The following is a 26,914-nucleotide window of genomic DNA, read 5'->3' as shown; positions in this document are numbered from 1 at the left end:
TTTAAGGCATCCATTTGTTTTTGGTATAATTAACCCAAGAATACATGCAAATGTCTCCACTGGGCTTGACTGTATTAGCTTGATCCTCAAGGCCGGAGGATTCAGGGAAAGGCACCTGTCTGCACCCGGGTTCGGTGGGCAGACAGAATGGAAAGTCTCTGGAGAGAGATCCACAGCATGGGTTGGGTCAGGAGACAGAGCAGAATGCGGCTCGGGAGAATAAGCAATACACATCCACCAGATATAAACCTATATACAAGTGCTGGGTCACAGATATGTGTCCATTATGGTAGGTACAAACAGTTCTCCCAAATGCCTGTCCCAGTGTGATTCCCATGGGCATGCCTGCTTGTTCTCCCCATGCAGCTGGCATACGCGAGTCTCATTCTGATGTCCGGTCCATTCCCAAGAAGATGAACAGTGTTGGGCCATGTTTTTTCCCCATGATACTTAACTAGCCATTTGGAGATCCTCATACAAAGTGCCTGTTCAAATCTTTTGCCTATTTTTCTATCCAGTTGTCTTTTTAAAAATACAGGACTATACATACTAGAGAGAAATCTTTTACTGGAAATATTTATTGCAAGTATCGGCCACTACTCACTAGCTTCCCTTTTCTCTCTCTTAATGGGAATCTTGTGATGGCTAGTCCTTAATTTTAATGTAGAATAAAGTTTCATGGTTAGAGTTTTTTGTGTCCTATTTAGGAAACCACTACCAACTCCATGGTCATGGAGATACTCACCTGTTTTATTCTAGAAGCATTACTTTTAACTTTCCATATTCAGTGCGACAATTAATCTGGAATGAACTTTTCTGTATGGCGTGAGGTCAAGAGTCATTGTCTTCTTTCTTTTTTTAATGTTTATTTATTTATTTTGGAGAGAGAGAGATAGCAGGCAAGCAGGAGAGAGGGGGAGAGAGAATCCCAAGCAGGCTCCAAACTGTCAGTGCACAGCCTGCCACGGGGCTCGAACTCACAACCACGAGATCATGACCAGAATGGAAATCAAGGGTCAGATGCTTAACAGACTGAGCCACCCAGGTGCCCCTCATTGTTTTCTAAGTTGACATCCAATTGTCCAGCACCGGACCTTGAAAATACTATCCCTGAACACTGCATATTCCCTTGGTTGTAAGTCAAATGACCGTGTACGTGTCTGTCTGTTTATGAATTCTCTTATCTGTTTGTCTACTTGTCTACTCATATACCACTAATACAGTGTTTCTTTTTTTAAAATGTTTACTTTTGAGAGAGAAAAATAAACGTGTACCCAAGAGCAGGGGAGGGGCAGAAAGAGAGGGAGACAAAGATCTGAAGCAGGCTCTGCATTGACAGCAGAGAGCCGAACGTGGGGCTTGAACTCACAAATGTGAGATCATGACCTGAGCCCAAGTCTGTTGCTTAACTGACTGAGCCACCGAGGAACCCCTAAAACATTGTTTTAATTATTACAAGTCTCCAGATCTGGTAGTTTAAAGCCCTCCGGTTCTGCTGTTCGTCTTTAAGTCTGTGATAGCTCTTTCGACCCTTTTTACTTCCATGTAAATTTTAGTATCAGCTTGTCAGTTTCCAGACACCCAGCTACACACACACACACACACACACACACACACACACACACACACACCCTCTGCTGGGACTTTGACGGGGACTACACAGAAGTTCCTCAAGTGGAGGAGAACTGAATTTTCCAACGTTCTGACTCCTCTAATATGGTACACGCCCTCACTTACTCAGATTAGTGGCTCTCACACTGTGGCCTTTCGACCAGCAGCCACAGCACCTAGAACTACAAATGCTTGGGCCCCACCTTAGATCTGCTGCATCAGAAACATTAAGGGCCTCCAGTCTCTGTGTTAACATACACTCTGGGAAATACTGACGTGCTAATGTTGGGTAGGCACTGATTGGGTTCTGTGACTTCTCTTGAGAATGTCTTGCAGTTTCCAGCCCGAGCCACCCAGGTGCCCCCAAGTGTGTTTGTTTGTCTGTTTAAACATTTTTTTTTTACATTTATTTATTTTTGAGAAACAGAGTGAGACAAAGCGTGAGCGGGGGTGGGGCAGAGAGAGAGAGGAGACACAGAATCTGAAGCAGGCTCCAGGCTCCGAGCTGTCAGCACAGAGCCCGACATGGAGCTCGATCTCACAAACTGTGAGATCGTGACCTGAGCCGAAGTCGGACGCTCAACCAACTGAGCCACCCAGGCGCCCAAAGTGTGTTTGCTTTTAAGATAATGAGTGGGTTTTGGATTTTGTCAAATCTCTTTTTATGTATTATAGTGGTTCTCAGCAGGTGGAGAGGTTCCCCTTCACAGGGCATTCGGCAGTGCCTGGAAACACTTCTGGTTGTCGCAGATGGGTGGGCACCGCTGGCATCTAGGGGGTGGAGGCCAGGAGCGGTGTTCCACATCCCATAGGACAACTCCCCACATAAAGGATGATGTGGCCGAGGAGGCTGAGGAGAGACAATCATATCCCTTTTCTCCTTTATTCTGTCCAAGAGCTGAATTGCAATGATTGATTTTCAAATATTAAACCAACCTTGCATTCTTGGAACACGACCAATCTGGTTGTGATGCTATCTTTTTTATACATCACTGAATTTGATTTGCTAATATTTTGTTTAGACTTTCTGCATCTCTGTTCACAAGACAGACTGGCCTGGAATTTTCCTCTTTTTGCCATCAAGTTTTGTATATATCTTTTTAAAATGTCAAGTTTTACAAGCACCTGTGTGGCTCAGTCGGTTGAACGTCTGACTTCGGTTCAGGTGATGGTCTTGCAGTGTGTGGGTTTGAGCCCCACCTTGGGCTCTGTGCTGACAGTTCAGAGCCTGGAGTTTGCTTCGGATTCTGTGTCTCCCTCTTTCTCTCTGCCCCTCCCCTGCTCTCATTCTGTCTCTCTTTCAAAAATTAAATAATAAACATTAAAAAAAATTTTTTAAATGTCAACTTTTGGAACAATGTGCCCTAGGATTTTAATTTTAGTTCTTAGCTTATCTTTTTGCTCCACCTTTCCTGAGATGTTTTGGGGGTGGGGTGGGGAGGAAAGACTGAGTTTAAGAATATTTTTTTCTAGCTGAAATAAGAGCAGGTTCATATTAACTAGATCCGTGTAATTTTATCAGTCTGCATACCTAGCAGTGTACAGTCCCTGAAAACTTCAACACTCCCTGTAAAAACAGGATCAGTGTGAAAGGCATTAGAAGAGGGGCAAGGTACTGTGAGGGAAAATGGGCATAAAGCGTTCCTGACTATTTTCTATTGAGCACTGGACCAAGGGCAAGAGAAATAGGTTTTAAAAAACCCAATATGGTCATCTACAGAACATGTGACTAAGGAATTTACACTTTATTCTGAGAATTCCAGGATCCAGCCCTACCTACTTTTCACATTTCATCTTTACTGCTCTCCCCTTTCTCCTCTACTGCAGGGGTGGTAACTTCCTCCGTAAGGGGACAGGGAGTAAATATTTTAGGTTCTGCAGGCTTTACCATGGCAACTACTCAACTCTGCCCATGTAGTGTGAATGTACAGTATGTTAACGAACGGGTCTAGCTTTGTTACAATAAATCTTTACAAAGGCAGTGAGGGTCCAGGGGTGCCTGGGTGGCTCAGTCAGTTGAATGTCCAATTTCAGCTTGGGTCAATGATCTCGCGGTTTGTGGGTTCGAGCCCCATGTCAGGCTCTGTGCTGATGGCTCAGAGCCTGGAGCCTGCTTTGGTTTCTATGTCTCCCTCTATCTCTGGCCCTCCCTGCTCATGCTCTGTCTGCTCTCTCTCAAAAATATATAAACAACAACAACAAAAAACCACAGGTAGGGGCCTAGATTTGGTCCATAGGCTGTAGTTTGCCAACTCTTGCTCTGTACTCTAATCAGATCAAACCACCTGACATCTCCTGTGCCTGTGTTCACATCATCAGTGCCTGTCCCTGCATAGCCACCTCTTACCTATCCTTTATGGTCCGATTTAAATGTGACCACACTTCCAGCCTACTCCATAGCATCTACTGAATCATACATGCAAATATTTGAGTATCTATTGAACACGAGCAATGTAAATACAACAGCGTAAATAAAGTTCTTGCTGTCTAGTTGGTCATCTAAAGAGGGCTTTAGATGGGAAAACAGGTATTTACTTCAGAGTCTAGAAATGGCTCTGACGAGGTGACTACAGGGTGTTAAGGAAATGGGTACCAATCCCCACTTTTGGGAAAGGGGTCTGATCTGGAAAACTTTGGTGAGGAAATGATATCTGCCAATAGTCTGAAAGAAGTGGGTGAGAGTCAAACACAGGGGGGCAGTTATATCTGTGTCCAAAGAGGTCACGTTGGCTATCGTGTGAGGAATAGCGAATGTGGGAAGCAACCTGGATGAGATTTCAAGGGTCACCTAAACTAGAGCAGGGGTGATGGGAACAGAGGAGGAGACGAGATGTGACAGAGATTTAAAGTGTAGAATCAGGGGCACCTGGTTGGCTCGGCTGGTTAAGCGTCTGACTTGGCTCAGGTCATGATCTCATGGTTCCTGAGTTGGAGGCCGCATCAGGTTTTGTGCTGACAACATGAAGCCTGACTGGGATTCTCTCTCTCCCTCGCCTCTGCCCCTCCCCCACTCACGTGCTCTCTCTTCCCCTCCCTCATTGCCTCTCCACGTCCCCTCTCAAAATAAATAATAAATAAACTTAAAAAAGAGAGAAATAAAACAGAGAACCAGCACCTCCTATTAGCTTCTCTCCCGTAGCTGTCCCTCACCCAGGGCTGCAGCCCCACTGGGGTGTTCACCCTTAAAGAGGAGCCTTGTGTGGGAGGCACCCCTGAACCACCCACAGAGCTTACAGGCTGTCTCGTCACTGTGACCAAAACGTCAGCTGCCTCCTCGCCATGTCTGTCTGCTTTGTCCCTCTGCCGACCAGAACAGGAAAGCTTCCTCCGAAATCCAGCGACACCGTTCATTTTGTGATTTTTCTAGAATTTCTTGAACACTGGTGGGATCATCTGCAGGGTCACAGTGTATGGTGTAGGGCATTCCTGCCTCCCCTTTCCCCCACATACCTCCATCTTGCCAGACCACCCTGTCCCCTATGCATTCAGCACTCAGCCTCCTAACTCTCCTGCTTCCCCAGACTCACCGTAAGACATGTCAAATGTGTCTCCTCTCCAGGCGGAGTAGTTTAGCACAGTGATGGAACAGAAAAACCTTGCAAGTCTAAAATCACTAGTGCTCTTGGCATAACAGAGGCCCCTGTAATTAATAATTACAACCATCATGGGTGGTTAGGATGATGTGATAGTGGTAACAACCATAATCAAATAAGATGTCTGAGGAAATATATTAATGCTCTCTACCCTCTTCCTCCTACTTTGCCTTCCCCAATTCAGCGTTTCGATAGGGCTATGCACAAGTTTCTTAGAGAATCTACTTTGGTTAGGTGTACAGACAGTAAAATTTAACGGGCAACTGGCCTGTACCAGCCCTTCAGCTTAAGACACATGCCGACTTCTGACACCAAGTGAGGGGCGAAAATACGAACAGAGCATAAAACCCCCGCAGATCTAATCCAACATCAAAGCAAGAAGTCCCAACGTAAGATTTCATTTGGAAAACAGGCTTAGGGAGTGCCTGGGTGGCTCAGTCAGTTAAGTGTCCGACTCTTGATTTCAGCTCAGGTCATGATCCCACGGCTCGTGGGATGGAGCCCTGTGTCAACACTGAGTCTGCACTTGACAGTGCGGAGGCCTCTGGGGATTCTCTCTCTCTCTCTCTCTGCCCCTCCCCACCTGTGGGCACTCGTGCTCTCTCTCTCTGAAAATAAACAAACATTTAAAAATATATTATTTAAAAAAAAAGAAAAGAAAATGGACTTAGAAAGGGCAGGCCCCACGCAACCATTTTGTGTTCTGAGACAGATTCCAGGACCCACAGGACGAAAGACACAACACACCGATCAATCAGTCCAGCTCCTTCACTGGAAGATGTGACGCCAGGTTCAGAGGCAATGAAATGACTCCGAGGGTCATACAGCTGCTAACTACTCCATGGCGTGACAGAGACTAGAATTAGTCTATTCTTGCTTTTTGCTTTGTTCACCTCATTTCTGTTTCTAATGACATACTTATCCAAGCTCAGAGGCCGGGGTCCTCAAAAACTCAGATTCTTGCATCCTCACCCCATCTGGGGTCTCTCCCTGGGGCTAGAGGCTGGTACAGGCCGTGAGCCTGGCGTGTGTGCCCACACGCCTTCTCTGTGCTCAGGCTGGCCTTGAGCGCTGACCTGTGGGGCACGGCCCCCCCAAAAAAGCTGTGGGCTCAGTCTGCTGCCTGATTCCCCAGATAAGAAGCTGCCCTCCACATGAACCGGGCCTCTGCCTACACCTGGGAAGGGAGGAGAAGGCAGAAACAGAGAAGAGCCCAGTGCCAAGGGCAGGGGAACAGGGTCTTCAGGGCCAGGAAAGGGGCACATGCCCCGTCTGTTCCTCCTGTTCCCCTCCCCCCCCCCCCCCCCCCCCCGCGAGATGCTGGCGCTGCCCATCCCCCAGGCAGGGATGTGAGAGAGGGAGACAGGCCTTGAGGAAGAGGCAATGCGTGGAGCGCACAGAGGTGGGAACAGGCAAGTGTGTAGAGCCAGGAAGTAGGTGAGAGGGAACTGGAGGGAAACACGGAGTGACAGCTAAAGGGCACGGGGTATCTTTGGGGGTGATGGAAACGTTAAAATAATTTTTTTAATGTTTAATTATTTTTGAGAGAGAGAAAGAGAAAGAATGTGAGTGGGGGAGGGGCAGAGAGAGAGGGAGACAGAGAATCTGAAGCAGGCTCTGCGCTGTCAGCGCAAAGCCCGACGCGGGGCTCGAACCCGTGAACCTCGAGATCATGACCCGAGCTGAAGTCGGACGCTCAGCCGACTGAGCCACCCAGAATGCCCCGGTGATGAAAATGTTTTAAATGTGATTGTGATGGTGGTTGTACAACTCTGTGAATCTACTAAAAACCACTGACTAGCATACTTTGAATGGGTGAACCGTGTGGTATATGAATGACACCTCAGTACAGCTGTCACATACTGAAAAACAACAGCAGCAGCAAGCAAGGCCGGGGGCTGGTGGCTCATGTGGAGGAGGGAGGAAAGCCAGAGGCCCAGCAGTGGGGGTCCCTGGTGCTTTTGGAAAGCGGCATTTGCTAACTCAGCACCAAAGAACTAAGATAGGAAGTGAGGACAAACGAAAACAGCAGCTTTCTCTGGAAGAAACGACCTGAAGAAAACTCCAGTTTGTGCTAGTGTTTGGAAGGAAGTGGGCTCGCAGCAGAACATTTTTTTAAGTTTCTTTTCTATCAGCCAAATTGTGGCCAATTTGGGCTACAAATCTCCAGACCTGTAAGAACTATGTAGAGAACCATACCTCGCCCATTCGACCCTGCCATGTTGGCATCAGGCAATGTCTGTCAGCCTCTCGGGGAAACACTGCTTTGCTTCAAGAACGTGAGAGTATATACTTTTCTCCCCTAATATGTATATTATGGTCATGAACAAATAATCTCTACTATATTCAAACCAGAAAATTCAAAACGCTAAATCTACTTAAGTAATTGCCACGCGTGCTATGTGTCTCCTGTGAGAAAGGCAAAGTCCTGGTGTTGCTGACGTCTGTACCCTCCTACATGAAGAAGACAGGAGAAAGTTCTGCCTAGTCCCAGCGGAGCTCTGAGAGGAACATCCAGATAAGCTGGATGAGAGACTTTGAAGATCTTATTAAAGATCTTATTTTAATCTCTACACCCCACCTGGGGCTTGAACTTACAACCCCGAAATCAAGAGTCAAATGTTCTACCAACTGAGCCAGCCAGGTGCCATGGATGGCGGGCTTTTATAACGAAAGTTACCAACAGTTCCAAAAGTCAACAATCCTCGATACACCTATGGGAGTGCCGATTTGGGACAGAAGTTTCATTCTGCGGGGAGAGTGGAGCGGAAAAAAAAAAAACCCTCTGTTTGGCTGAACAAGAAAGTTGAGGAGCCCTACTCCTTCTAAAATAACGCCTGCCTACAACACTACTGAATTAATTAAGTTCTGAGGCTTTTTTCTTTTAAACAAAGAAATGTGGCTTGACTACTGCAGACTGAGACAATTGTGGTAACTCCTCATGAGGGAGAAAAAAGAAGTAGTAGAACTCTATTCTAGACAAAAAGAAAGTCATGGACAAGATTACGATGGCTAAAAATATTCTTGAAGTGAACCAAGATCTCTTCACGGCCAGTCTCTTAGGTGGGCAGCCTAGAGTAGTTGTTTTGGCTGAGTGTGAAGTGATGTTCACATTTTCTTTTTACACACACCAAAAATGACCTTCCAGATGCTTGAGTCAGGCTTTGCTGATTTAATAATCTAAGCTGATGAGAGACATCCCCTCCTGCCCCCCCCCCCCCCCACCGTCCCACAGCTGAGGCAGAACAGGGGCAGAGAGCAGCACAGAGAAATCAGCCTCTGTGGCCTTCCCGACATGGCTTTAAACGCCGTGCTTACCTTGGCAATCTCCTAAGAAAGACCATAAGTGCCCTGGCGTTCCCCGCAGTCCAGTCTAAGGGCTTAATTATGGTTATCTCTACCCAGGCACCCTGGTGATTCTGCACCAGGGCTAACTCAAGCCTGTACTTCTGGCCGGAAAGAGACACAAACAAACCAGCACGGGAGGAGATGTGTGCACGGTTTTGATTACAGATCTAAAGAACCATGGCTTCGAAGGATTACAGCTGGGCTCCCTGGCGGCCTTAAGCTTCCTTCAAGAGGCAGTATTATAAAGAAGTTCCAATAGGACGGACCCGCCTCGCGTGCCTGGTATCCTGTGCCCTCCCAGATCCCTTCTGAAACCTGTCACGCTGTCCCAGGACTTCACACTTGCCGCTGAATTGCGAGTTTCCGAAAAGATGAAAACCGTGTCGTACTCCTCAACCGCGCTGTGCTCCTGTACGCAGCAGCCATTTATTAAACGTTTACTGAATTTAACTTTTATAAAAGCTATGCAAGCTTTGTCGTAAAATGGATGCTTCGACCAGCAAGTTGTGGGCTCAGCGAGGCTAAGGATCCAGAATGGCAAGGAAGATGGGGTTACTGCTGACCAGTCTGCCTCTCCTTTCTATCCTCTGTTGTTTCCTCTCCTTGAAATCATCCAGCCCCTGCTGTGTCCAGTCGCTGTGCTTGACCCTGTCTTCACCCGTCCCAGCCACGCAGACAGTGTTCACTGCTCTACCTTCTTATTCCATGAAGATCGGGTGAGGCCAAAAGGCATCAAAGGCTTTTGGAGAAGGAAGGGCGTAATCAGGAGCTGGCAAATGCTGTCTGATCACAGACTTGTTATGTGACTCTAGGGCCACAACATGTGTTAGCTCAGGGAGAAGGGAGGGTTTCCGGACAGTTCACTGAGTAGTAAATCTCCAAACAAACCCAGGAATGAATCGGGATCACTGTTTTTGCCCAAGGTGGAGATAAAAATGAACAAGGGGTATGCTTGGGAATTCGAGATGTTTCCAGCCCGCCGTCAAAGAAATATGTGCATTAAAAAGTCTCTTAAGAGCTGTGGGTATTAAGAGTTTCCCACTCTGTTCAACCAGCCAGTCACCTTCTGTCCTAGAGAGAGCTCCAGGAGGCCCGCCGGCTACAGGACCACATACAGAAGGGGCACCCAAGCACAGCAGCAGGAAGCAGCCTCTGTCCCTGGCACCCAGGGCAGTTTTGTGAGACATATGCTCCAGAAGCCAGCCCGACGGGGTAAGCCAGCCCGACGGGTTAACCCCGTAAGGTAAGGGGAACCCTACACCCAAAGCTTCCTCTGTCCCCTTAAACAGCCATCATTGCTGAACGTCTCCAAATTCTTCTTGAAATTTTTATTCTGGATCTGTATCACCTACCGAGGTAGCAAGTTCCAGAACCGCCTTACTTAACTTTGCAAAGACGCGCTGCCTTGTGTTGCACTGAGGCCATCCTGAAGTTTCAAAGGAAAAAACAAAACAGAAACACATTTGAAAGATTGCCTCTTACTCAAGTATTTCAGGATTTGGCCAATTTGTTCTTGTTCTAGCTATGCCTTCCATTAAATAAAGCATTCAGAGGAAGAATTCCTTACAAGAAAAACAAAATACACATACAAATACAACTAGCCCTTTGATGATAAAGACCACATCCTTTGCCTTCTTGGAATGGCCCTGGTCATGGCGGTGGCCGTGTGGGGAGCCACAACAATCCTATTTAAGCAGCTACTTTAATTTCTAGCTTGCACTGGCTCAGAAGGAAAGTTTCTAAAGGGTAGAGATCTGTTATACCCCAGGCAACCCCTCAGCTAGTGTGTGAAAACTTTAGGATACTCTAACATCAGGCATTAATGTTTTATCTTCTTTCAAAAATAATCCTTGCTTACAAAAGAAATGCTTCTATAAATCGGAACTAGGTTATCTCTTATTTAAAGAGCCCTCCAAGAGGCGCATTTAACACCATACAACTTAGAGGCTTAAAAGCACTGTCCTTACTAGTCTTTTTGAGGTCAGGGATTAAGCAAGCAGAGAAACTACCATGGTTGATTCTCATTCTAAAAAAGATGAGCATTTTAAGGTCTTTTTGACCTGATGACTTAGAATAAACACATATAGCTCCTTTCCACATTTAGACTCCCCAAAAGTTCACAAATTTTTTAATAGTGTAGCTGGTTCTGGTGAAAGGGGCTGGCTGCTAATATATTGCTTTTGTGTGAAAGTCAAGTGCTGCACAGTTGTTTAGAAAACTTCAGTTCCATTTAAAGTGAAATGCCAGGGTGCCTGGGTGGCTCAGTTGGCTGAGCATCCAACTCTTGATTTCAGCTCAGGTCATGATCCCAGGGTCGTGGGAGTGAGTCCCATGTCAGGCTCTGTGCTGACAGTGTGAAGCCTGCTTGAGATTCTCTCCCTCTCCCTCTGCCCCTCTCCCCTGCTCATGCTCTCGCTTTAAAAAAAAAAAAATGAGGGGCGCCTGGGTGGCTAAGTCAGTTAAGTGTCCGACTTCGGCTCAGGTCATGATCTCACAGTTCGTGGGTTCAAGCCCCACGTTGGGCTCTGTGCTGACAGCTCCGAGCCTGGAGCCTGCTTCAGATTCTGCATCTCCCTCTTTCTCTGCCCCTCCACTGCTCACACTCTGTCTCTCTCAAATATAAACAAACATTAAAAAATGAAAAAAAAAAAAAAAAGAAATGCCTAAAAATTGAAAAAAAATTTTCAGGGTGCTGGTTCTAAGGCAAATGCACAAATGTGAGGTAACAACGGAGGACAACTACTGTTGGCTCGATGATCTCCCACAAGGGAAAGTGCTTGAAAACAGGCAGGGGTCCACACAGAAGGCACTGAAACAGGACTGGGACGTGTCCACCAACAGGCAGAAATGGGTAGTCAAGTGGGGTATGTGGCAGAGCTATGTGGTCACGCCCATATCATGAGAATTTGATTTTTTTAATGTTTAGTTTTGAGAGAGAGAGAGACACACACACACACAGCACAAGTGGGGGAAGGCAGAGAGACAGGGAGACACAGAATCTGAAGCAGGCTCCAGGCCCTGAGCTGTCAGCACAGAGCCCAATGCGGGGCTCGAACTCACAAACCATGAGATCATGACCTGAGCTGAAACCAAGAGTCAGAGGCTTAACTGACTGAGCCACCCAGGTGCCCCAATTTAATTTTTTTAAGTTTATTTTGAGAGGGAGTGAGAGAGAGCAGGGGAGGGGCAGAGAGAGAAAGAGAGAGAGAGAGAGAGAGAGAGAGAGAGAGAGAGAGAGAGAGAATCCCAAGCAGGCTTCCTGCTGTCAGCACAGAGCCCGATGTAGGGCTTGAATTCACAAACCATGAGATCATGACCTGAGCCGAAACCAAGAGTCCAACGCTTAACTGACTGAGCCACCCAGGCACCCAAGAATATAATTTAATTGTGCACTTCCTGAAAGTAGAACCTATCACGCCGTGCCCACAATTATCCTCCACTAGGTATAGTGACGGGCACTGGGGGGAGCAGAGATGCGTCAGACACATCACCGTGCTGCTTTAGGACATTACCAGATTGAAAAGAACTGTGGAGGGCGGGCATTCTTTAAATTCAGTTCAAAGCGATGCCCCAGGGGGAGACTGCCAGAATTAGGAACTTTGCGAGATGCTGGGGGAAGGGGTGTTTTCCCTTTAGTCTCATCCCAAAGAAAAAAATCTGAAGACTACTAATGAGACAGAGATACCAAATCCAACAAGAGGCAGCAGGATGAAGCGGAATCACATGCAGCCTGGAAGCTACAAGGGCGCCTGCCAAAGAGGCTGGTGTTAGTAAGCCCGATTACGTGCTGGCCAGTTCGTCCTTACGGTGTCCCTTGGAAAGAATTATTGTCCCATCACCTTCTTTTTAACTAATGAAGAAAGTAACTAATGGACAAATTCACTGAATAACTTATCCCAGGTTACAAAGGAGACAAAGTTGAATGTGAACTTGGGCTTGTCTCTAATGCCCTTGTGTTTATTACTATCCTGAGCTGATTTTTAGGATACAGACTGGTTAGTAAAAAAGAAAGTAACTTTGAACATGCATAAGGATTTTTTTTTTTGAGAGAAATTATAAGTATACTGGAGAATGTCCTGCTGATGCCTATTCAACCTCACCATAAAACCTTGCAGGCCAATGCTGACAGCTCATAAATCTTTATTAGAGGTAGTTAATGTTGTCCTCACTTCCCCCACCTTGTGGCAGAGCTATGTTGACCTGACCTATGTTGGCAGAGCTATCACCTTGACCTCCTGATACTTATAAATGTAAGATTCACCTTTTGAATCTAATGATATTTCTTTTTTTTTTTTTTTGATGTTTATTTATTTTTGAGAGAGACAGAGACAGAATGCGAGTGGGCTAGGGGCAGAGCGAGAGAGAGACACAGAAGCAGAGGTAGGCTTCAGGCTCTGAACTGTCAGCATAGAGCCCGATGTGGGGCTTGAACCCACAAGCTGTGAGATCATGACCTGAGCCAAAGGGGGATGCTCAACCGACTGAGCCACCCACGCGTGTGATATTTCTACTATATTACTAAAAATGCCCATGGCAGGGGTGCATGGGTGGCTCAGTCAGTTAAGCATCTGACTCTTGATCTTGGCTCAGGTCATGATCTCTCACTTTGTGGGTTCGAGCCCCGCATCAGGCTCTGTGCTGATAGTGTGAAGCCTGCTTGGGATTCTGTCTCCTTCTCTCTTCCCCTCCCCAACTTGTGTGCTCACTCTCTCTTTCTCTCTCTCTCAAAATAAATAAACATAAAATAAATACCCATGACAAAAGGCTCCAAAATAAGTCACTTCTCTTTGTGACTCTGGAACTGATACTTAATCGTATCCCTTAATAGGGACACTTAAGAGTACCTCCCTTCAAACAAGAGCTTTTATCCCTGAAGATGTATTCCTGTATATGACATCCTGACAAAGCATCAACATGGCGCATAGTCTCCCAATTTGCCAGATGACAGACCTTAACGTCCCGTCTGCCTATACCTACGTTCTATGAAAAGTTGTAGTTTCTATGGCAGTATCTTGTAAACTCCTGAGTTCACTTTACAGACTTGCTTCTTCCAGTAAAGATACCATGCGGGTACTCTGGTAACCGTGATCCCTCCAAAAGGCCCTTTTTCATCTTCTTCTAAGCCTTCTAAGCCTGGGTGATGATGCACCACCCAGATCACCTGCTGGGAATGAAGGACATGTTCCCCTATCTGTTGGCTGTGCACCTGGAAGGTGGCCCCCAGCTGCCAGTCAATCACACACACAAGAGAGACAGAAGGTAGTGGAGCAAAGTCATTTCCTGCCACTCCTCATGGGACATAGAGGTCACTCGAGTCCTGTATGTCTTTGGAGCATGTGAGTGTGAGCCACCCTTAAGACTTGATGAAAGAGGGCATTAACTGGTTAGCATGAAGAGTGACCCTATGTGACCAGGACAGAGATTCAAACACAGCAGCTTTCCTTTCTGAAATTCAGAGCACTTGACATGCGTGGGATTGTGGTCTCTCCTAGGAGGAGATGGAGGGGGGTTCTTTATTATTTCATTCTCCTACAAAAGAGGCCATGCTACGAAGCAAGCTAAGAGACTCAAGTTCAACAAGAAAATAATTCAAATACCCTGACTGCTAACATGCTACACCCATTTCTTTAGCTACCATGGGGCGTCTGAGAAAACTCTACACTGTTTCCCATCACCACTGGCACGGGTGGTCCTGTAGACTATAGGACCTAAGTCACCACCTCAAGTCCTAGAAATACCATCTACAGGGGCACCTGGGTGGCTTAGTCGGTTGAGCGTCTGACTTTTGATTTTGGCTCAAGTCATGATCCCAAGGTCGTGGTATTGAGCCCCGTGTTGGGCTCTGTGCTAAGCATGGAGACTGCTTAAGATTTTCTCTCTCCCTCTCCCTAGCTTGTGCACTCTGTCTCTTTAAAATAAAAAAAAAATGGGGGTGCCTGAGTGGCTCAGTCAGTTGAGCATCTAGCTTCAGCTCAGGTTATGATCTCACTGTTTGTGAGTTCAAGCCCCATGTCTGGCTCTGTGCTGACAGCTCGGAGCCTGGAACCTGCTTCAGATTCTGTGTCTCCCTCTCTCTCTGCCCCTCCCCTGCGTGCACTCTGTCTCTCTCCCTCTCAAAAATAAATAAACATAAAAAAAATTAAGAAAAAGAATTTTTTTTAATATTAAAAAAAAAAAAAGAAACACCATCTACCAAGCAGGCTGCTTCGTGATACTTTGGAGCATACACTCTGCTAATCACTGCCAAGTTCATCTGTCATTTCTACATACTTCTCCATTCTTAAGGACTTCTAGTCTCCTGGATATTCAGAGAGTAATTTGTACTATATTTTTTCTTCTGGTGAATGCAATCAGGTAACATTTCACGTTACTGTGATGGTTTAAGAGAACATACAAGTAGGAGTCTATAAATTCTATCATTACTATTAACTGCTCTCTACACCATATGAATCTGTCTTATATTCAACACAACTGGCATTAATTTTAGGGCTGAAGGAAGTTCTGCTCCCACTAGAAGGGCCTGAGATAAACAACAGAGACCATTCGCAGTGCGGCCAACATTAACTCGCTCCTGTCCTTCCCTCTATGAAAACAAACGTCTCTCTCCTGCAACATGAGTATCTTGAGGGGCAAGGGGTGCAGACGGGTCACCTTTAAAGCTAAATGTCCTTTCTGTGAACGTCCCCAAAGCTTTCTCAGGCTGTGTAAGGGCCTGGATCCTAAGAGAGATGGATACAAAAGCACTTGTATTTGCAAAGAGGTAAAAATCCGCTTCGAAGTGAATTTGCTTTGCCCCGTGAGGCCTTCTCTCCTTTCAACCCTCCGCGAGCTGAACGGCAGCAGGCCCCCGCCGGTGTCCTACGGCCTTCGGGGCAGGGTCCTCTCGGCGGCCGGGTCACCGGCCACCACTGCGAGATCCGCCTGGCTGCCGAGCAAGGCTCGGCATCTGTGCAGACCCTACGACGATGACGAATCAGATGCCACCTGACAGAGCACGGATGCGGAGACGCCGAGCTAGCGAACCCAAGAGGATGCCCCGAGACGTGCCTCCGGGAGGCGGGGGGCCGGCACAGAATCAGCCAGCCGCCGCGGCGGAGCGAACGGTCACTCACCAGCGTGACACTCCTGGAGCGGGAACCGCTGCTTCCGCTCTCCAAGCTGCCCCCTCGGCTCAGGTCGCCGAGCCTGCCGCCGGGTGACGCGTCCGGCTCCATCTCCGAAGACTCTGACTGCTGGCGGCTAACAGGCATCCCCGCGGACCCCCGGGCCCCCGGGCCGCTCACAGGGAGTGGGGAAGGGGCCCGCGTCCCATGCTGAAGCAGCAGCTACCTGTGGAGAAATGGAGCACAGGCGGACAGGGTTAGGGGGCCTGGGCCTCAGTCCCAAGAGAAAAGGCTGGGTGTGGGTCACGGTCATCCGGGTTCGCAGCCTCGACCATCAAGACGAAGGGAATCAGGGGCGCCTGGGTGGCTCGGTTGGTTAAGCATCGGGCTCTTGACTTGGGCTCAGGTCATGATCTCATGGGTCGTGAGTTTGAGCCCCGCATCGGGCTCTTTGCTGACAGCGTGGAGCCTGCTTGGGATTCTCTCTCTCTCTCTCTCTCTCTCTCTGCCCCTCCCCTGCTCTCTCTCTCTCTCTAAAAATAAATAAACTCTAAAAACACAAAGGGAATTATGAGCCCCTAAGTTAATTTTTGTTTGCTCATTTTCATTTCTCCTTTATATACCTTTCCATTAGGAAGATGTAAGAATCATTTTTAATAGACTTTATTTTTATTAAAAATTTTAAAATTATTATGTTGCTTTAGAGAGAGAGAGAGAGAGAGAGAGAGAGAGGCAGAGCATGAGTTGGGGAGGGACAGAGAGGGAGGGAGACACAGAATCCAATGCAGGCTCCAGGCTCTGAGCTGTCAGCACAGAGCCTGACATGGGGCTCAAACCCATGAACCGTGAAGTCATGACCTGAGCTGAAGTCGGACACTCAACCGACTGAGCAACCCAGGCACCCCAATTTATTTACTTTTTTAATGTTTACTTTTGAGAGAGAGAGAGAGAGAGAGAGAGAGAGAGAGAGAGAGAGGGAGGGAGGGAGACAGAGCACAAGTGGGGGAGGGGCAGAGAGCCAGGAAGAGAATCCTTTTTAAGGAAAAGATGGATGGATGCACTAACAATGACTTTGGTGCTGGAAATTTGATAGAGTAATGTTCTGAGCCCCTCCTTTATACCTAGGGCCAGCACCTTCATGCACCTTCACACTCAGATTCAGGATTTCCCTGTGCTGATTATTGATTCTAGTCTTTTCTACCTCAGACACCACAAAATTATGGTTCCTTTCCAGCTTCACTGCAGTTCAGAGTTGAGCAGAGTGACAAGAGTTAGGAAGTTGTGAAAGGAAGTCTGGTGACATCTCTGAGATTCTAGACTCTCTGGAGGCTGTGATGCTCTTGCAATTTCTACATAAGATACTAAAGTATCTTAAGTTAACACAACAAGGAAGTTCATATTTTTACTTTCAGGAACAAAGACATTGAAATTCCCCCTATCAGCCCCTTAGTTTCATACTCTGACTCTTTTAGCAGGAAATTCAGCTCAGTCTCTGAACAATGGACAATTGAGTTCAACAAAACCTTCTAGAAGACCAAACAAGATTAATAGGGAATAAGGGAGTAAGCCTCTTGTGGAGGCTTATGGCAAGTGGAGAGACACAAGCCCACGTTCTTCCTTCCTAAACTGAAAATACTGCCAGGTGGCCTCACAAGCCCCTTTAAGAATACTGAGGGGTACGTGAGCTCAGAGATCCATCAGCACAACTGTGTGTGTGTGTGTGTGTGCGCGCACGCTTGCGTGTGTGTTCATTTTTAATAGAAACATGAACATCTGTGGAGAAAGCTCAATCAGTACTGAACACCTTTAGGTGGACTTTGTCACTTTAAGACCTCAAAAATTACGGGGCACCTAGGTGGCTCAGTCAGTTAAGCGTCCAACTTTGGCTCAGGTCATGATGTTGCAGTTAGTGGGTTTCAGCCCCGCATCAGGTTCTGGAGCCTGCTTCAGATTCTGTGTCCCCCTCTCTCTCTGCCCTTCCCCTGCTCACTCTCTCTCTCAAAAATAAATAAACGTTTAAAAAACTAAAAACACTTCAAAAATTACTGTGAGATCTTTTAGGGAAATCCCAAAGGTGTTAGAACAGCTCAAAAATGGAACTAGTCCTCTTGGTTTCTCTTCATTCTTCAGGTGAATCAGCCCAACTCAACTGGCAATTTAAGAGCAAGGCTAGGGAACAGAAGATTCTGGGCATATATGTACTTTTTGAAAGTTGGCCATTATTCCAAATGTTAAAACAAAAAGACTTAAGAAAACGTTAAAAGTTAAAAAAATTTTTAATAGTAAGCAAGCCTCAACAATACACAGACTTTATCTAAACTGTCCACACAGCCAGTAACATTCCCCATCGCTGGGACCGTGAGTAGCCAGGGCCTGGGTGAGGTGGGCAGGAAATGCGAGAAGACACGCGGATGCTTCGATTCTTTCTGATCTGCACATTCCTACCCACTGACTCTGCTCTAGTTCCTTCCTGAACTACAGTTAAGTCATGCTCCAAGGAAAGGAGGGAGATGTGGGTCACTAACTTCCCCAGACACAACAGGGGGATGCAAGATGGGCCAGTGAGATGCTGATTCAGCCCCACGTGAGGCAGGAACCGGGTGGAATTGCCTCGTCCACGGGGAAAGGTCTGGAATTTCGTGCTTGTGCGCAGTAAGAGCAGCATCTGAGGCGCTCACGGGACGGCCGGAGGGTGCTAACTTAGCACGCCACTCGAGAGCAGACCTCTCTCTTGTGTTGCTACACTTTTAAAAGCTATTCTGACATGGTAAAACTATAACCTTGAGACTTTGACAAATTACTGTCTTGAAAGAACAGGAGGAAGCTGACCAGCATTCCTCGGAAGGCAGAGGTTGTCGGGGAGAGAGTGAAAACCCTGGTCTGATGTCCTTCACAGGCTCAATGTGGCAATCTTCTGTGGTCTCCGAAGGATTAAGAACGAGGGGCTCCCTGGTCCTAGTTCCCTAGCAACTGAAATATGAAATCCATGGCGGTCCGTGGTGGAGAGAGCTAAGTTTTCTGAAGAGGAAGGGCAAAGAAGCAGCCCTCTCTCCTTTTCCAGTCTGGCCTGGAAAGGGGATGGAAGGAGAGAAGTAGCACGCCACACAGGGCAGACAGGTTTGACGGGAGTGACCACAGCTAGGAGTCCGGGATGGTCATTACCACCCTAAAATATTTAGCCTCCTTGTCCAACCATGGGTTCACTCTGGGCTTGCAAACAGCATACTTCACAACAAGGGAGACTAAGAGACCCCACAGATGAAGAAGCTTCTACCAGAGGAGCAGAACCAGCCTTGCTGAGAAGTCCCGACAGGCCCAAAACTACAGGAGCAGGAATTTGAGACACGTGTGCTCATTTCCTGTTTATTCTCTCATACCTCCTGCGCTTATCTCTCATTATTTACTAGTTACGTCCTTCTCTGGAGAGGTCTAGTATATCAGTTGAGCAGAGAGAAGGAGGTCAAGGCCACAACTGATCTACAGTCTTAGTAAATCTCCATCTGCCAAGCATTGCGGGTGGGGAGGATGGGCTATTTGGGGTTGCGGGACCTGGTGGGGCTGGTGGGGCTGTGGGACTTAGGCAAGTGAACACCCTCCGGTGAGTGCACTGGAGACAAGGGAGGAAGGCATCTCCTCTTCTTCATCTTCCCCACGCATTCCAGAAAGACCTACAATGACCTGGAGGCATCAAGCATGAAGCCCACCTTCACCGTCAGCCCGCCCCATCTCAGTTCCAAATAGCTACAGTCAGGTGTACAGAACAGCCTCAGGAGCTAGGTCTTTCCATCATGCGTCCGAAAGCACCCCAACCTCCAAAGATGAATGATGCCAGTCAAAGCCCATCCACAGACGTTGGCGACTTTTGGCTGTGGCACATACGCCCAGCTTGGGAGATGTCCCTGAGGCCTGCCCCTCCCCACCACTCGCCATCAACCAGCAGCCAGCCCTCCTGTACTTCTTCAGATGGATCCACCCCTTTTCTAGTCCCACCACCAAGTTTGGGACCAGTTTCCCCGGTGCCCACGTGATGGCAAAGCCAGCTAACTGCTGTCCTAGCTTCTCCATCTCCCTTCTTCCCTGTGCTGTTGCTGTGTTCTCACAGGATTAATCCTGGAACAGCACTTTGACCATTCTCCTAAAAGCAATCAACTTTAACCCATTCCCAAAAAGGCTTCATAATTCAAGTTTTTTCCCTACCAATCAATACATGCTTCAATTTGAGGCCTACCTTCCTCTCTGGCCTAAGCATATTCTTTAGATGTTTGCTATTTTCCTACTTCACAGTGAGCAGACAACAAATTGATGGGTAAGAGTCACCTTTTCCACAGAGGAACCTGATACAGGCACTGGTTTTTAATTCAGCGAGGTATCTGACCTAGACCTACTGAACGTATTTGTGAGGGTAAAGCCTGAGCATGTGTATTTTTTTCTGTTTTGAATGCTGCATATACTCACGATCCAATAAATAATCTATTTCAGGGGCAATAAAAGCAGTTATCAAGTTATTTTCCTAGTTCACCTAAGAGATGATATAAAGACTTTGAAACTGCTGTGGCCATAAGGCTGGAACAGAAAAACATGAGGGATTAAAGGGAAGGGATTTTGAAATTTTCGTGACTAACAGGCAGGGCGGGAGTACAGTTCAAGAACAAAAAGAGAAGTGAACCGTGGCCGCCAAAATGCGAAACAGACTAAGGACCAAAAACTGTCCACTGAACTCACCAACCAAGGTGACCTCATAAAGAGCTAGCAGTACAGAGACAGTCGAGCGGAAAGCACACGACAGCAGACCAACGCGGGGACGGAGGAGTGGGGTGCATGGTGAATTGTTTTAGAAGCTGGGGTGTGATGTCCGGAGCGGGGGTGGGTGAAATAGGTGATGGGGATTAAGGAGTGCACTTGTTGTGATGAGCGCCAAGTACAGGAAGCGCTGAATCACTGTATCATACACCTGAAACTAATTTAACACTGTATGTGAACTACCTGGAATTAAAATGTAAAAAGTTGAGGTGTGACAGGAAGGACAAAAAGGCAGTAGCTACAGGAACTACTGGGTTGGAGAAAGGTATTTTGACTCATTGGTTTTGTTTACCTATTTTGTTTTGCTTTTAGGACTAGGAGAAGCCTACTGATTAGCTACGAGGCGAGGCGGCGGCGAGAGAAGGTAAGCAAAGCCCCACGGAGAAACCCGCATTTCCAGGGTCTGCTGGATGAGATAGCCTGGTTGGCCCGTTGAAATGGTTTTCAGATGCGGGATGCGGTATGAAAATACCTCCGAGGACCCTCTCTTCCTGGCAGAAGGAAACTGTCCCATCATACAAAATGACCAGGGTAATTTAAAAAAGAACCAAATTGAACTCTTTTTTTTTTAAAGAAAAAAAATTCATAGCAATTTAAAAATTCAAGTGGATGGGGGTAAACAGAAGATTTAGCATAGCTAAAGTGTTGGACAAATTTAATATTAGGCATAATTTTTTATAAACGTCACAAAGGATGAGGGGAGAACTTCTTTTAACCCAATTTAAGGTGTCTATAAACAACTACAGCAAACATCACACTTAATGACAAAAACTACAGCGAACATCACTCTTAATGACAAAACATTAAAACCATTCCCATTATTACCACTGCTGTCCTCTACTGCATAGTGTATTTTAAGTACTACCCCACCTATAAAGGCAGGAAAAAAAAATGCATAAGGATCAAAAAGGAAGAAACAAAAATGTCAGTATTTACAGGCAATTATGGTATTTGTAGAAAACTCCAAAAATCTCATAAATTATTAGCATCAACAAGTGTGTTTTACAAAGTCACTAGATATAAATTAATATATAATAAAGTCAATTTCTATATGCTAGCCAGAAACAATAACTAAAAAAACATTTAAAATAACATAAAATAAAAAATAATAATATAAAACAAAATTGCATAAAGTATATATGTGTATATGTATATATTACTTAGAAATAGGTGTAACAACAAAAAATAAATTTAACAAAAAATATGCAAACTTTTTTGGAAAAAATAATAAAATATTATTGAAAGTCAGTAAGGAACTAATAAAGAGATAGCCACATTCAGGACTAAAAGAGTCAATACCATAAAAATGAGCTGTTCTCCTAAAATTGAATTGCACTGAAGCTATAGATGTGGGTTGTCCAATGAACTCTGGTTATTTAAATTTAAAGTAATGTTTTGTTTTGTTGTTTTTTTAGAGAGAGAAAGAGAGAGAGACCGAGTGCAAGTGGGGGAAGGGCAGAGGGGGACAGAGAATCTCAAGTAGGCTCCACTCAGCACGGAACTCCACGTGGGGCTCGATCCCACAATCCTGGGATCATGACCCGAGCCAAAATCGAGAGTCGGATGCTCGACTGACTGAGCCACCCAGGAGCCCCTAAATTTAAATTAATTAAAATTAAATTAAAATATTCAGTCCCTCAGCTGCACTAGCTGTATGTCAAGCAATAATTACTGGAAAATTTCCATCATCCTAGAAAGTTCTATTGGACAGTGCAGCTAATAGAATAATCAAAATCACAACAGAGCTATTCTTAGAGAAATCCAACAGGCTGGTTTTCTAATTTTTTAGAGACTTAAAAAAAGGAGAAAGAATGTATTCGGAAGAACAAAGAGCCACGAACAACCAGAAGACTCCTAAATTTCTTAATTTGTACTTTAACTTGGAGAGTTTTTATTTTTATAAAGTTGTATTCATCAATCTTTTGGTTTATACCTCATGGGTTTTGCAGACTTGGAAAGGCCTTTCCTATTCTAAGGATGTCAACAAAACACTTCCTATATGTTCTATCTAGCATTTTTATGGTTTCACTTTTCATATTTAAAGATTGGATCCAACTTGAGAGCTCTATGTCCCCACAGTTATGCAGTTACTCAAATGCCATGAATTGAAAAATGCATCTTTTCCACTGTTTTGAAATACTAAATGTTATTTCTAAATGTTTACATGGTAGGCTCTATTTCTGAATTTCCTATTCTGCTCCGTTGATATTTCTATTCATGAGGACTCAGAAAACACAAATCCTCAGGTGAAAATTGCAGTTGCAATGAATCTATCTACATAAAAATGAAAGACACTGTAAGCAACGCTAACAGAAAAGAGGCAGGCTGGTAGACGACGGTTTACCGTCTCATAAAAGGAACCGATAGCTAGAATATACAAAATATTCTTGTGAACCAACAGTAACAAGACAGGAAACTCATCAGGAAAAAAATAAATAAGGAATATGATTAAGCAGTTCACAGAGAAGAAATCCAAGTGACTAAGAAGTGAAAGATGTTTAATGTTACTGGTGAACGAAAGAATTAGAAGTTAAAACTATTAACTATTGAAACTACCACATGCCATTATTTTATACCTACTGGATTGGCAAAAATTAGATAACTAAAAAATAACAAATACCAGCAAGAATGTGGGGCAACAGGAACCTTCATGTCCCACGGTTGGGGACTGTGAAATTAATACCACCCCTCCATGGAGCCGTCTGGCAGTGCTTCATTCGTGAAACTACGTCCTATGATCCAAAAATCCCACTGCTCAGTCTACGCCGTGGGAATTCTCCAGGAATACAGGGGAACTTTGCTTGCTGTGGAGTAGAGCCGGTGGGAATCTAGATTCGTCGCCCACTAGGGACTCCAAGAATAATCAAACCCTGGTAGACGCTTTTCCTATGCAATACTGTATACCAGTCAGAAGCAATCAACTGGACAGTGGCAGGGATAAGTCTTAAAATGTATTCAGTGAAACGTTATAATCAGATTCTTAGCACAATTCCATTTACATAAATTTCCCACCCACACACAAAACACTGTATTTTACACCCATACCCAGGGACACAGGCCAGTGGCAGGGACAGGTGGGCACATGACTGTCCTAGAGTATACACCTGCTTGTACCTCACTCCTACTGCTGGAGAAACAGAAAAGGAAGATGACCTGGAAGTTTGGAGAGGAATGATTCATCAGATCATTGGATCACCTGGGAAACGTGTGAAAGGTCCGGCATCTGAGGAAACGATGCGGGACAGATGGGTTCCCACTTAATGACGGAAGAAGAGAGACCTGTGTAGTCTAGAAACCCCAAGGCAATGCAGGAGGGAAGTGCTTTCAAAGGAAGGAGAAACCACTTAAGATAAACTTTTCTTGGATTACAATTTAGCTCGAAATTAACCACGGAAAGGTTGATTTGATCCAGTTTACCGAAGAATCGAAGCTGGAACAAATATATGAAGTTCCCTCACCTTCAACTATTCGGCTTTATACCCACTAGGTGGGGGAAGGGAATCACACCTTACAAGAAAGACTCAGATGCCCTCCAGACAGGCTACACAAAACCACAAGGGTGATCGCTGCCTTTGTTAGTGCTGAACATGAATGGAAAAACTATCCATCTTAACCGAGTGATGTGGAACTAATTTTGCTCAGTGTGCCTTTGTGACACTTTCTAAAAAAGAGAACTGCCCCCACTCTTTACCAGGGTAAACTCTTCATAAAAGAAAAGACCCGGATTGTGTCCTAGGATGCTGAACCCCACGGACCTGTGGTTCAGACCCTCCCTCTGTCTAGATGCCACCTACCAACAGTGCTAAGATTCAGCCAGCAGAAGCACAGCTTAGCTGGGAAAGGGATAGAAATAATCCTAGAGACAGCCCCCTTCCCACGTCAGGCTGTGCAGGAGGGAGGGTCAGTGTGCACACCTATGAGTAACGGGCAGAATCACTCTCCACACTGAGTCCGTCAGCTGAGTCCCCCTACTTCCACTCACAGGAATTCTGTAAAGACTTGTTCCAAAATGTAGGAAAACAATCTTAGGAAAGTAATTATCTTTAAAGCTCTCTCCCAAGAAATCTCAATATGATGATTTAAAAGCCAAGCTGCTTTCAAAGGTATGGGGGGAGGTTCTGACCTTCAAGAACATTAAAAATGAACGAGTTTCACAGTGGGAACTGTTTCTGAGTCACCACAGCTCATTATCATGAATGGGCTTTTTCATATGGGTAAGCAGTGGGTGAAAATAAAGAGAACAGCCATTTTTACTGGAATGTACACACTCCTAGATGAAATAATCAGTAAACACAAAATAGCCATTGTTGGCCTTAATGCTAGTAGTTCTGCATTCATTCATCTGAACACAAAAGGAGATGATCGGCACTTAGCTCTGATTTACTCAAACAAAAAAGGCAGGAGTCCTACTTTTTTCATTCCTATCTGGTTCTGCCTTAATTCCTACTTTTATGTAAATAGTGTGTGTTAAAAATGAGTTTTTTATAACAAGATATTAACTAGAAGATGAAGCTATGAATGATACCGACTCTTTACTTTTTTTTGAGTTTATTTATTTTGAAAGAAAAAGAGAACAAGCTCAGGTGAGGGGCAGAGAGAGAGAGAGAGAGAGAGAAAGAGAGAATCCCAAGCAGGCCCCATGCTGTCAAGTGCAGAGCCTGACTCACGGCTTGATTTCAGGAACCATGCGTGAGATCATGACCTGAGCTGAAATCAAGAGTCAGATGCTTAACCAACTGAGCCACGCAGGGGCCCCTTTACTTTTTTTTTTTTTTTTTAAGATTTCATTTTTAAGTAATCTCTACATACAAAGTGGAGCTCAAACTTACAGCCCTGGGATCAAAAGTTGCACAGTCCACTGACTGAGCCACCCAGGCGCTCCCTCTGTTGTTTTATTAACCCAATCCAGAAGTGGGACAGAAACTGAATACAGATATTCTCTTTTCTATTATTCAACTTCATTAGGGCTTTAACAGAAATTCTTAGACTAAACGAACCCTTTCATTTCTCCCCTAAAAATAAAGTACCAGGCTGACTCCCTAAAAATGACTTCACGGCGGGTATCGCAGCACGTGGGGGTCTCTGAGAACAGCTCCGCTTCCGCCTTGCGCCCGCGCAGACGCACACAGAGACGCCGCGTGGAGCCGCTGCTGGTCCCGCACATCCTCTTTGGAGTTGTCGACTCTCAATATCCTTGTTAAAAGTAAAACACGCAGGACAGCCTTCGCCAGTGAGTTGTAAGGACCGAAACAAGCCTTCTAAAACCCAGGATTACTTCTCCCACCACAGGCCCGCCAGAGCTCGGAGGTTTTCGGCTTCCCGATCTGTACTGCCAAGGGACCCACCTGTCCGTAACACGGGGCTTACGGCGCCTCCAGCCCCGGCCCAACCTGGTCTCGTCCACCCTGTTTTCTACAATAGAAACATTTTATCTGCCTGGTCCGCGTAATGTTCTGGGCAGGCTTGAGCCAGGTTTGGACGGGCTCCCCAGTTGCTCTCCTCCAAAGCCTCGCTCAGAAACGCAACCAGACCTTCTCAAACCCTGCTTCCTGCTGCTGCTCATCACTGGCCTCTCCACCGGCTCCTTCAGGACCCACTGCTTGTATTTCACCTCTCGTTGACCACATCTTGCTATCTCTTGGTCGCTCTGATGCGTCAGATCACATCCGGTTTCGCTGTGCAGGGAATTCTTTTTTCTTCGATTAGACTACAAGAGCGTCGTGAGCAAAGCTCGCTCGCTCTCTCCCTCTCTCTTTTTCAGTGTAACCACAGGACTTTGGAAAACATTTGCCACAAAGTAGAGACTTACTATTCAGTCCTTAACAAAATTTACATGTTAAAACCATCTTATTATTTTTTAGTTATAATATCCTTAAATCAGACCTTTGATCTAAAAGAAAAGCTTAGGGGCATTTGGCTCAGTAGGTGGAGCATGCACCTCTTGATCTTGGGGTTGTGGGTTCAAGTCCCACGTTGGGTATAGAGTTTACTTAAAAATAAAATATGAAAAAAAATAAAAGTTTAAACACTTAGGAGTTATTTCATACATGATAACTTCGGGGGCACCTGGGTGGCTCAGTCAGTTAAGCTTCTGATTCGGGCTCAGGTCGTGATCTCGCTGTTGGGTGGGATCGAGCCCCGCATGGCCCTCTGTGCTGACAGCTCAGAGCCTGGAGCCTGCTTCAGATTCTTTGTCTCCTTCTCTCTCTGTGCCTCTCTCTCTCAAAATTATAACTAAACATAAAGTAAAAATAAAACATGGTAACTTCGTTGTGGTGACCCATCCTTTATCATATCCATAGACCAAAGCGGTCAAATTTAGGACAAGGTACTCTCATTCAACCTATATATTTCATATATATTTCGGTCAAGGGCAAATGAAGAGCACAGGGGGAGTAACTTTAAATACAGCCATAGAGGAGATGCTTCACTTAGCTTCACGAATAATGATCTGTTAAA

The 26,914-nt window shown here is 45.7% G+C and overlaps 1 protein-coding gene across 6 annotated transcripts in view; it reads right to left on the bottom strand.

The window, feature by feature from the left end:
* PROSER2 (proline and serine rich 2) overlaps positions 1-26,914 on the bottom strand; it is a 45,153-nt gene that overhangs the window by 8,294 nt on the left and 9,945 nt on the right. For 3 of the 6 annotated variants that reach the window (XM_042991036.1, XM_042991033.1, XM_042991035.1), the window contains exon 2: positions 15,665-15,881. In XM_042991036.1, the coding sequence (XP_042846970.1) occupies positions 15,665-15,802 (138 nt within the window). In that variant the 5' untranslated portion in view covers positions 15,803-15,881. The other 3 variants (XM_042991034.1, XM_042991037.1, XM_042991038.1) reach the window with 3 other exon arrangements.

Source organism: Panthera tigris, chromosome B4, assembly GCF_018350195.1.
Source record: "Panthera tigris isolate Pti1 chromosome B4, P.tigris_Pti1_mat1.1, whole genome shotgun sequence".
Classification (NCBI taxonomy): domain Eukaryota; kingdom Metazoa; phylum Chordata; class Mammalia; order Carnivora; family Felidae; genus Panthera; species Panthera tigris.
Note: the sequence above shows the minus strand (reverse complement) of the source record. Positions and strands in the feature narration are given on the sequence as shown.